This window comes from Gobio gobio (assembly GCF_949357685.1).
Source record: "Gobio gobio genome assembly, chromosome: 8".
NCBI classification, from domain to species: Eukaryota; Metazoa; Chordata; class Actinopteri; order Cypriniformes; family Gobionidae; genus Gobio; species Gobio gobio.
The window spans coordinates 37,192,230-37,204,493 of NC_137114.1; the positions used below are offsets into that span (position 1 = coordinate 37,192,230).

The window sequence follows — 12,264 nt, forward strand, 5'->3', positions numbered from 1 at the left end:
ACTAAGGTGTACTGAAATCCCAATACATCATAATATGAAAAAAAAAAGATCTGTCACTACTTTCGTTTTATAGCTACTTTTTTTTTCCCCACACTGGTCATCTAATAAAAAAATGATCTCCACTTTTCTCCGCTCACTTCTCTGCACTCTGCTTCTCCTCCTCCGCTTGCATTCTCTCATCTGGTCTCTGCTTAGTTTTCTCCTTTCCCTCCCCTTCTTTAAGTTGTTTATTTCCTCTCCATTTGCGTTCTCTTCTCTTGTCTTTGCTCCACTTCTCTCCTATTGTTTCATCTCATTTCTATCCTCATTTCTTCTTCAAGTTTTTGTCTCCTCTTTTCACCACTTTTGTCCTCTCTTATCTTTTCTAATCAAAGTATTCCCCCTAGTTTTTACCCTTCTCTACCATTTCAACTCATCTCATCTCTTCTCCTCTCAGTCTGGTTTCTTAGCTGACGTGTCTCTTTTCTCTTTGGCGTGATGGCGTCTCCCTGCTGCCAGCTCTCCACTCTGTCCCAGAACAGCCAGGACACCACACGTGTGCCAGCCAGCCGGCGACATTGAGACAGAGACACCGTGTATGTGTGAAAGAGAGGAACAAAGACTCAGCAGATGGAGAGACAAACAAGAGAAGTGGAAAGATACCGAGAACACAAACGGATGATCTGACAGTAGAAAGAATGCTGTTCAAGATGAGAAGACGCACAGGTGACAGTGCTGCGATGAACAAACAACATAAGACGCTCCACCCACACACACACACCCACCCGCCCCACCCACGCACACACACAATGACACTTGAGTTGATCAGAAGCGATGACATCTGGACTTGAGATGAGGTGGAGGAGTTCAGGGGTCAGGGGTCGGGGAGGTGGCGGGTTATAACCCTAAACGTCTGAGATTGAAAAGTAGACAGGCACCTCTTACGTTTATGCGCGCTTGGTACTCGGCGCTACCGGCCGAGTTGCGTGCGGCGCAGCGGTACACGCCCCCATCGCGGATCTGGGGGTTGGTGACATTGACGTGCGAGACAGTGGAGCCGTCGGAGAGCGTGTACTGGCTGGCCCGGTGCGCCGAGTCCCGCGCTACCGGCTCGTCGTCCAGCGTCCAGGTGATGGTGGGAGGAGGAGCTCCTTTGGCCGCACACATGAGAGAGAAGGGCTCGCCAGGGGCTACCACGCGCTCACTGAAAGACGAGACGATCCGTGGGGTGCCGTCTGACAGGAAAAAGAGAGAGGGAATACAGATAGAAGACTTTATAATCTTTGAAAGGCACACTGCTGACATTTTTATTTCATACAAACAGCTCAATTTTTCAAGAGTGATTCAAAAATGTTACATTTTATGTCACTAATGCTGAATAGCACTATGAAACTGTGTCCTAGAAATGTCACTGAAAAAAGTAAATTTGTAAAAAATGCTTTTTGTTATATTTTGTCCAAACTAAATTTAATTGTATTCAATCAATTTAAACTGTAAAATGCAAGTTTACTTAATCCAGAGTTGGGGGCTATAGATAATTTAAGCAAAAAATATTTTACAAAATGCATTTTTAGGGCTGTCAAAGTTTAACACAAGATATCAATTTAAAAAAAAATGTTTATCATCAAATTATATATTACTACTGTTTCAGTCTGTTTTCTAAAGCCGTTACAAAATCATTGGATTGAGCACAGTTATTTTATTCTATTAGCCCTCAGTCTTTTTTGCTGCAAACAACAATAATTTTTTTCAGTTGCTTGGTTCCTTTCTGTTTCCGTAAATTAAAAACCAAATATATTCTGATTGACTGTTATGGTGTTGCTTTGTGCAGTATTTCATGTTCATCATGGACAGCAAAAGTACATGTTACTGGAAACTTGTCTTATCATGCCTGATTAGGACAAATAATAGTAATCTAATTTTGGAACTTTGATGCCAAAAAATAAATCTAATCACTGCAGAGTTAGAATCCGAACCACAACCTTCAGCGCTATCCCATTATCCACTCACCCTCAAGCAGTATGATGGAGAAGTCCTGTGCGGTCTGACCCTTGCGGGTGGCAAAGCACTGATATGCCCCTGAGTGTCTTTTCTGGGCTGCCGTGATGAAGAGTGTCTCGTTGTGGACTCCCTGGATGGAGAAGTGCTGGTCAGGCACGATGGGTTCTGTGTTGCGGAACCAGGAGACGGTAAAATGGGGCGAGCCCTGAACAGCACAGGACAGAATCACTGTGCTGCTGATGCCTGTTTTCAGGTTCTTGGGGGATAATGTGACTCTCAGAGGCTCTGTGGAGAAAGAGAAAGACAGAGAGAGAGACAGAGAGAGAGGTGTTTGAGTCTGAGGGTAAAGTTTTGAATAAATATATATTATTTTAGTGTAAAAGTTAAAATTATGTTGTGATAGATAGATAGATAGATAGATAGATAGATAGATAGATAGATAGATAGATAGATAGATAGATAGATAGATAGATAGATAGATAGATAGATAGATAGATAGATAGATAGATAGATAGATAGATAGATAGATAGATAGATAGATAGATAGATAGATAGATAGATAGATAGATAGAATGTCAGTGAACAATATGGCAGCTGGTGTTATGTGCTGGAGGCCTCAGTGTATGATGGTGCATGTGTGAGTGTGTGTGTGTATGGGTATGTATGTGAGTGTGTGCCCTCCTCCCCTCCTATCCTGTCAGAATCTGTGTGAGCAAACTGGTGTGATGTGCCCACCGGCTAAACGTCCAAATGTCCACCCCACCTCCCATTCTTCTATTCCCCTATTCCTTTCACATTAAGACTCCAGCTAATGCCATCCCACTGGTCTAAGATCCCTCCTGCTCGAACAGACATACACACATTTCTGGTAGAACAGGGGTCAGACTGGAGAGGCCACAACAGTCTTCCTGTCCTCTCATATTACTTTCTCAGTAAGTCAGCAAGAAGGTGGCAGAGGCCTATCAGTGTGCCAAAATCACTTAAACACAAATGCGCTGAAAAACTCACTCTCTGGTATCCTCCGTTCAATATCTCTTTCTCCCTATGACGCAGTTCCACAGGAGAAATGGGGCATTAAATTTGATGGCATGGTGTTGAACCTATGTGACCTGGACCCTCTCCTTCGAATGAAAGGTTGTGGATATTCCAGGAATTTGTAAGAGATGGACAAACAAATCACTCCATAAACTGATCCCCAACAGGTGACCCAGATCCATTGACCCTGTTTTTTCTTCATGATTGGGTTAATCCTTCTACTTCAAATGGTGGGTACTTCTATAGTGCAGCCAAAACCCTGGGACAAGAGTCCTCATCCCTGTTCCTGGAGTTCCAGTTCCAACACACATAGCCAGCAAATCAAGTTCTTCGGATTCAGCTGAAAATCACAGGTAGGTTAATTGAAAGCAAGGTCAGAACTAATCCTTCAATAGGAAGACTTATCTCCAGAAACAAGGATGAGGACACCTGCAACAGGGTTTTGGTTACTGCTTTGGGGAATAGAGTAGGTGGCTATTACTTTGAAGTTGCACATTCTAAATCTTTTGTTAGTTCTGGAAGAACATTCCAGTCAAACAAACATAGTTCTAACCCTACTCTTACTATAGGTTGAAAAGAACACGATTTTGCCAAGTACACATGTTCCTGAATATTCTGTTCTGGTCCTGGAAGAACATTCTAGTCGAGCGAACATGATCCCTAAACCTATTCTTAGGCTCATAAGAATGGTGTTGAAGCTCCAACCACAGCGCTATCCCTATGTCTATGTCTAACCCTAAAATCCAAGTTCAGGAACATGGTTCAAGGATCAACAAGGACGTTGATCCAAGAACATAACCTACAAATCAAATGGTGAAGATAGCTTGTAACTTTTGAAAAACGTACTCCTGTCCTACTACTAGTCTCCCTCTTTCCCTTTATTTCCTTTGTCTCCTTACCGATGACATTAAGGTGTCCTGTGACCTCTTTGGAGCCGAAGCTGTTGGTGACTTCACAGATGTAGTTTCCGGAGTCTTCCAGGCGGAGATCGCTGATTGTGAGGCCGGTCAGTCGCCGCGTCCAACGAGAGTCAGCTGGAAGTGGCCTCCCATCCTTCAGCCAGCGGATGGTGGGGTTGGGGTAACCGGAGGCGATGCAGGGCAACTCTATGCTGCGCCCCACTTGTACCTCTCCTGACTGGAAACTGTCCATCACAGAAGGCGGGGATTCAGTGGGGTCTAAGGAAAAAGAGAAAATTCTAAGACCAAGCAATTATATCCAATTATAACAAATCAGGTAATTTACATGCATAAATCTTAAAGATACATTAGCAAAACTGCCTGATTAATTCTAATAGTCTGAGTAAAGGTAGACAATAATTAATCGATAAATTAGTCGTTAGATTAATTGATATAAAAATAGTCGTTAGTATCAGCCCTAAACAAAACCAGTTAAAATATGGTTAGTGCACTATAGGGCTTTTCACACTTAAAACAGTTAACCCTGGGTCATTCTAAACCCCGGGCAAACAGAATCCTGGGTTATCTTTATTCAAGTTTCACACTGCTCATACTATACCCGGGGTTAACAGTTAATTCTGGGTTTTCATAAGGTGCCATTTCACACTGCACATTCCTAAACCCCGGGTTAAAGTCCTTATTTGCATATTTGCGGTGTCAGTGTTACTGACTGGACAAACGCAGCACGTGACATATTTACATAAAGGCTCTAGCATTGCACGTCCTCATATAACACATTGCTGACTGTAATATCAAGGTTTTTTTATGAGTGTACTTTTTAAACTATAAAAGGTAAGAACGAAACGGTCTCTTCTTCACTCCAATTGTCGCGTTTTTCATCGCCGTTTGACATTTTTCCTATCATACGCAGAAACGACTGTTTATATACTCTGCGCAGTGTTTCCGTGATTGCCAAAAGCACGTGATTGGTTGTCAGTTGCTAAGCCCCTAGGGGTGTAAGGATACACCTATGCCACGGTTCGGTTCATGTCACGGTTTTGGAGTTTTTCATGGCGGGCACCAGCAATAATAACACTAGATTCACTTTTAACTTAATAACAACAACAGCAATAATTTAACTTTATACATTGGCTTCACGTTTTCTTTAGAGCAGTTAGCATACCTGAGTAAACTCAAATAAAATAAATGTCTGCACTGTAGACTAGTCAAAAATAATCTACTCATTTTAACATTTACCATAATGTTTAAAAAAAAGCACATTTATTTCATAAAAATGTATGACACACACACAAATAATGTCCCACTGTAGCCTACTTAACGAACACATAAATTGTATGAATATGACTAATACTGATGAATAAATAGGCCTATACGTTAAAGATATTAAATATTAGATATTAAAAAGCAGTTTGTTAATAATATAAAGTAGCCACCACACTAATTTAAAAATAAACAACATTAAGTGAAAATAAAGTGGCATTTTGTGGTTATGGAAACACCATTTACCGTGGCGAATACACAATACATCATGAACTGTTAATGAAACATGAAAACTGCTCCTGATAAACAGATGAACATCATAACTGCATGAAAATCCTTCCCTTCTAACACGCGTCGAACCAGTTATGTGATTATTCGTACTTTACTTTTATCTAATGACTTACGAATTGACATCGTAAAGTTGCATGGTCGTAGAGTTACTCTTGCGCTTATAATACACAGCATGATAGGGTGCGCACGTGTAACTAAAGAGTGTGCGCTACGAGCACAGTATAACGGCTTACAGGACAGGAAATCGGTTTTCTTAGGGGTGAGGGCTACGAAAATGACGATGTTGCTGGGACCCCAAGGTAGCATTTTGCCTACCTGGCTAAATGGGGAAACTGGCTCTCTTTGTCCTTCCACCATGCTGCAACTTGAGCGATCGCCCAAGTCACGTGACATGCACTTGGAAGACAAAAGTTAGTGTATACTTAGTAAATAATATTATTATAATAATATTTAGTAAAAATACAGCTCTCATTAGTTGTTAAAAAGTGCCCTAATTACTATTTAATGTAATGTCAAGGAAGAAAAAAATAATTTTGTGGCATAAGGTGAAGTGAGAGCTGTGCTGGGGCAGCAGCGGGCGGGGCATGTTCGGTTCGACATGAGAGTATCGCGGTTCGAACCGTGGGTGGTGTATAGCGTTTTTTCAATTCGGTTTGAATATCGTTACACTCTTGTAAGCCCCTAGTTGTAACATTCTAACACCACATCATTTCACACAGTACAAAAGCAGTGCTAACCCCGGGTAAAAAGCGGTGCTAACCCCGCATCTAAATTACAAGTGTGAAATGCTCCTTTACCCTGGGTTAAAAATCAATGTTTAGAACGATGATAACCCGGGGTTAAGCGCAGTGTGAAAAGCCTTTATGATTGACAAGAATGACAAAGATGTCAAACAACAAACAAACCCACACAAATGCTCATACTCACCCAGCACAGAGAGACGAGCTCCGTTGCTCTGCCTGGTTTCTCCGCTGTATTTGTGCTTGGTGATGCAGCGGTATGTAGAGAGGGCGTCCTCTTTCTGAACGTCAGATATGTAGAGGGCCCCATATGATGTCAGGAAAAACCTGTTACCTGAAGACAGAGAAGAGTTGATATAAACACCCGCACATGAATTTCATTGACCCACAAAAGAATAAAAAACACTTAGAATAAAGTCCATTCAGGGCCAACTTCATCTATATGCAAACCTTCACAGATAGAATAACCATCTTTAGACTTGTACAAAAATCCAAACGCTTTAATTGGTAGGAAAAACGTGCTCACTGAGATGCAAATAATCCAGAAAATTATGTCTCCAGTTACCACATACAAAAACGAACACACGTACAGATATGAACGAATTTTTGAAGGATACAAGAAGTAATCCATTACAGACTAAGAAAGAGAGAGTGTTTTAATATTTGATGTGTATGTTATTGTAACAGTATATTACTGTCACGTTCATTTCACATCAGTGAGGCCTGACTCCACTCTGATTTATCTATGCATCCATGAAGGCCGTATTTTACATTGCAGCACTCGCCCAGAAGCCAGAAGTGGATGATAAATGTTTCTCCTTCCTTTTCAGTCTTTCTTATTCAATTCAGTAAATTTTAACCCCGAATGTTTCTGACACGAAAAGACTTTGAAAGTATTCAAACAAGATGTTTGATGTATGCGTTTATCGTGGTCATTTCATAGCAAGGCAGACTTTATACACACTATTTGAAGATCCGTATCTACATTGTTTCTCACAGGGGGCAACATCATCCGAAACTTCTAAACATCTACTTAATTGAAACATAACTGAGAAGCCTCGTGGGCTATGAAAGAGTAACCACCGAGCAAAAAAAAAGTGGTGTGTAGAGTATAAAAAAAGAGTTTGTCTGTGTTCTGCTAAACTGCACATCACTGGTCACAATAACAACAGCAAAGTATGTCAGTGTGTGAGAACAGTCAGTCACTATGTGTGTCCTAGTTTCTCCAGGCAGGCACGGCATGTGGATTGGGCCAACCGCTCCGTTATGAGAAGAACTAACTGGACTGGAAATGTAAAAAGTCTGACACAAACATAGATATAAACACACTTTAAGATCAAACCTTTAGCTATTGGTCAACATCTGGAGTCATATCCACACTATGACTCATTAAAAACATGGAGATGTGTTTACACTATATATAGTTGACTATTTGCCATGTGTCTTGTTCATCCTTTTATATTAGGACAAACTTGTGCATTCAAAAGTCACTCAACAAGACACAACGTTCCTACAGAAAGCAGGATTACCCAGTGGGAAGAGCATGTGTGTGTGTGAAGGATGGCGATCGATGCGTTTTATGGCTCGAGAGCTTCATCCAACGCAGATTTATGAAAGCGGAGAGGACAGGCTTGACTCGGCAGCCCACACACACACTCCATCACTATAACAAGCAGCTCACTCACACACACACACACACACACACACACATGCAGATAGTAGCTACAGACAAACAAAGACAATGGCTGGAAACAAAGATAAATTCAGCGTGTGTCTGTGTGAATGTCATGGCCATGTGATAAGACAATGAAATGAAGTATGTGTGCAGTGCACATATTTGTGTGTGTGTGGATGAGTGATTATTTGCATCACACAAATGTATTGCTGAATGAATATTCGTATGACAGCTAAGCACGAGCATACGTGTGTATAAGTGTGTGTATAGACGCAACACGGTGTCTGTGTAGGTATTGTTGTCACGCTGAGTGCTAGGCCCAGCAAACTGTAATTTAAGAGTCGGCCCTCGCGCTCCAACCTGCATATTAAGCCTTACAGGATAATATGCACTTGGTGACTTTAACCCCCTACAACATCAGCACAACGCTGTCACAACATTTCACCCAGAGCGAGAGACCAGGGAGGGAGAGAGAGCGAGAGAAAGAGAGGTAGTCAGTGAGTAATTTTGGTTTAAGTCACTTGGATCTTTTTCATTATGAAGACTGGTAAATTAAACATCAGCAACCAGGGATACAAGGTCTCTCTTTCTTGCACTTTTTCTTTTTCACTCTGCCTTCATTTCCCCCCCGTAGCTGTATAATTTGTTGCACAAATGAAGTGAAATATTAAACAGATATTTCACCCAAAAAATTACAATTTTGCCATCATTACTTATCTTGTCCAAACTGCTTCCTTCTGAAGAACACAAAAAGGAGATATTTGGAGTAATGTCCACATTGTTATATTCTATTAAAACAAAGAAAATGAAGAACACATTTTTTTTCCCATATGATGTGCTAAATTTCACATCTTCAGAAGTGAAGCTTTAACTATAGATTTGTGTGATGATCAGTCAACACTGTTTCATGGCAACTATCATAAATATTTTGCATTTAGGCAGCAAATTCAGATAAAATCTGTAAAATCTCTTTAGTATGTATTTTTACGACCTGCTTATTGTTAGTTTTAGGGGTGAAACTTCATGCTCCATGTGTGTTTTTATACAAATTTAATCGTCAGAAATTGCCACCTTGTAAAACAATTACGTTTTATCATGATGTCGGGTAGGAACAGTCAATATTTGCTGAACACTCCAACAAAAAAATAATTCGATTTCAGATCAACATACAGCAAATATTTTCATGAAACAGCAACTTGAATTTTGGTTTTGTGTCATAAAGGTTTTAAATAACATGAAGGTAAAATCACTCCACACTCCATTTTTATTTTATTTCACTCATGTTCTCCATATATATACACTATATTGCCAAAAATATTGGGACGCCTGCCTTTACATGCACATGAACTTTAATGACATCCCATTCTTAATCCGCAGCGTTTAATATGGAGTTTGTCCACCTTTTGCAGCTATAACAGCTTCAACTCTTCTGGGAAGGCTTTCCACAAGGTTTAGGAGTATGTTTATGGAAATTTCTGATCATTCTTCTAGAAGCACATTTGTGAGGTCAGGCACTGATGTTGGACAAGAAGGCCAGAGAACACAGCTCTAGAGTCCAGTAGCAGCGTGCTTTACACCACTGCATCCGATGCTTTGCTTTGCACTTGGTGATGTAAGGCTTGGATGCAGCTGCTTGGCCATGGGAACTCATTCCATGAAGATCTCTACACACTGTTCTTGAGCTATGTTCATGCGATGACCCCGCTCTGTGATTTTATGTGGCCTACCACATCGTGGCTGAGTTGCTGTTGTTCCCATTTGCTGTATTTCCACTAATAGTATTTGGTATTGATGAAAATTTCACGAATGGACTTATTGCGCAGGTGGCAACCTATCACAGTACCACGCTTGAATTCACTGAGCTCCTGAGAGCGACCCATTCTTTCACAAATGTTTGTAGAAGCGTCTGCATGCCTAGGTGCTTGATTTTATACACCTGTGGCCATGGAAGTGATTGGAACACCACCTGAATTCAATGATTTGGAGGGGTGTCCCAATGTTAAGTGGTCTCTTATTTTTTTCCAGAGCTGTATATATATATAAATAGATTATTAGGAACACCTGTTCAATTTCTCATTTCATGAGTTTGTGTGCCCATATAATCTCAGTGAAAGAGGTAAACAGATTTGGCTTGCTGTCTGCTATAGAGGGGCTCGGAGAGGATATTCTACCCGAGCTCCGATTGCCCCCCTATAACAGGCAACATTGTACAAAAGGAGGAGCAAGGGAGGAGGAGGGAGGCTGCAGGAACTAAAAATGGGAAGAGGTAAGCTGCTGCTTTTATACCTTGGTATTAATTGAAAGATTAGATGGGTGTGCTCCTCCCGAAATTACGTTTACTAACTTCACTAATGCAATTATCTAATCAACCAATCACATGGCAGTTGATTTGATGCATTTAGGGGTGTGGTCCTGGTCAAGACAATCTCCTGAACTCCAAACTGAATGTCAGAACGGGAAAGAAAGGTGATTTAAGCAATTTTGAGCGTGGAATGGTTGTTGGTGCCAGACGGGCCTGTCTGAGTATTTCACAATCTGCAGTTACTGGGATTTTCATGCACAACCATTTCTAGGGTTTACAAAGAATGGTGTGAAAAGGGAAAAACATCCAGTATGCGGCAGTCCTGTGGGCAAAAATGCCTTGTTAATGCTAGAGGTCAGAGGAGAATGGGCCCACTGATTCAAGCTGATAGAAGAGCAACTTCTGAAACAACAACTGACTGAAATAACCACTCGTTTCAACCGAGGTATGCAGCAAAGCATTTGTGAAGCCACAACACGCACAACCTTGAGGCGGATGGGCTACAACAGCAGAAGACCCCACCGGGTACCACTCATCTCCACTACAAATAGGAAAAAGAGGCTACAATTTGCACAAGCTCACCAAAATTGGACAGTTGAAGCCTGGAAAAATGTTGCCTGGTCTGATGAGTCTCGATTTCTGTTGAGACAATCAGATGGTTGAGTCAGAATTTGGCGTAAACAGAATGAGAACATGGATCCATCATGCCTTGTTACCACTGTGCAGGCTGGTGGTGGTGGTGCAATGGTGTGGGGGATGTTTTCTTGGCACACTTTAGGCCCCTTAGTGCCAATTGGGCATCGTTTAAATGCCACGGCCTACCTGAGCATTGTTTCTGACCATGTCCATCCCTTTATGACCACCATGTACCCATCCTCTGATGGCTACTTCCAGGAGGATAATGCACCATGTCACAAAGCTCGAATCATTTCAAATTGGTTTCTTGAACATGACAATGAGTTCACTGTACTAAAATGGCCGCCACAGTCACCAGATCTCAACCCAATAGAGCATCTTTGGGATGCGGTGGAACGGGAGCTTCGTGCCCTGGATGTGCATCCCACAAATCTCCATCAACTGCAAGATGTTATCCTATCAATATGGGCCAACATTTCTAAAGAATGCTTTCAGCACCTTGTTGAATCAATGCCACGTAGAATTAAGGCAGTTCTGAAGGTGAAAGGGGGTCAAACACAGTATTAGTATGGTGTTCCTAATAATCCTTTAGGTGAGTGTGTATATATATATATATATATATATATATATATATATATATATATATATATATATATATATATATATATATATATATATATATATATATATATATATATATATATATATAGGAGGAGCAGGATAGGGAAATGTTGCAAGCCATATTCAAACCCATATTGCCCATATGAGCACCACAGTTGTACTAAAGGATAAGCCATGGTTTCAACATCTGCTACCTAAAAGCAGTGGAGTTCTTTATTTGAGTATTGAGTTATGCTTTAAAGAAAATCCATGTACCTGTGTGTGTGTGACTGTTCATAAGACATTTGTCTACACACAAGAAGTGACCCGTTGGGCGTACAGATTAAACAATGGAGATTGATGGATTAAAAGAGAGACAGCCAGAGCTATGCACATATTAGTCCCACGTCTCCTTGCGATCAGTTCTGTTTGGGAGTGCAGATCAATTCTTGTCTAGTCTTCCTTCGCCTTGAGGTGTGTGTATGTGTGTGTGAGTGCATGGATTAGAGGGGGGCATGTAAGGTCTGTCTAAAACAAGGGCTTGAGTGTACCACACACATACACGGTCCTGTGGTAGTACTGGAGTGTGTAGCGTGGGCAGCCTGGGGCATCATGTCAGACCGAGAGAAGAAAAAAAAAAGTGGAATTGGATTTATGTGTGGAGCATGGCAACCTTCCAGTTACATCTCACTCTACACAGACTCCCAAAGGCCAGAGAAACACACTCACACACACAGAGAGAGAGAAAAGAGGTTTGTATACATGTTGGAGAATGTGTGTTTTTTGTTACAGGATGTCAGGAGGGCAGGAAAACTCTCTCGCTCT

The 12,264-nt window shown here is 41.2% G+C and overlaps 1 protein-coding gene across 1 annotated transcript in view; it reads right to left on the bottom strand.

Annotated features, from left to right (window-relative positions):
* dscaml1 (Down syndrome cell adhesion molecule like 1) overlaps positions 1 to 12,264 on the bottom strand; it is a gene marked incomplete at its 3' end in the record, with an annotated part of 158,620 nt that overhangs the window by 58,927 nt on the left and 87,429 nt on the right. Inside the window, 4 exon segments of the mRNA XM_079823998.1 lie at positions 918 to 1,214; positions 1,990 to 2,265; positions 3,915 to 4,193; positions 6,414 to 6,560. Coding sequence (XP_079680124.1) covers positions 918 to 1,214; positions 1,990 to 2,265; positions 3,915 to 4,193; positions 6,414 to 6,560 — 999 coding nt within the window.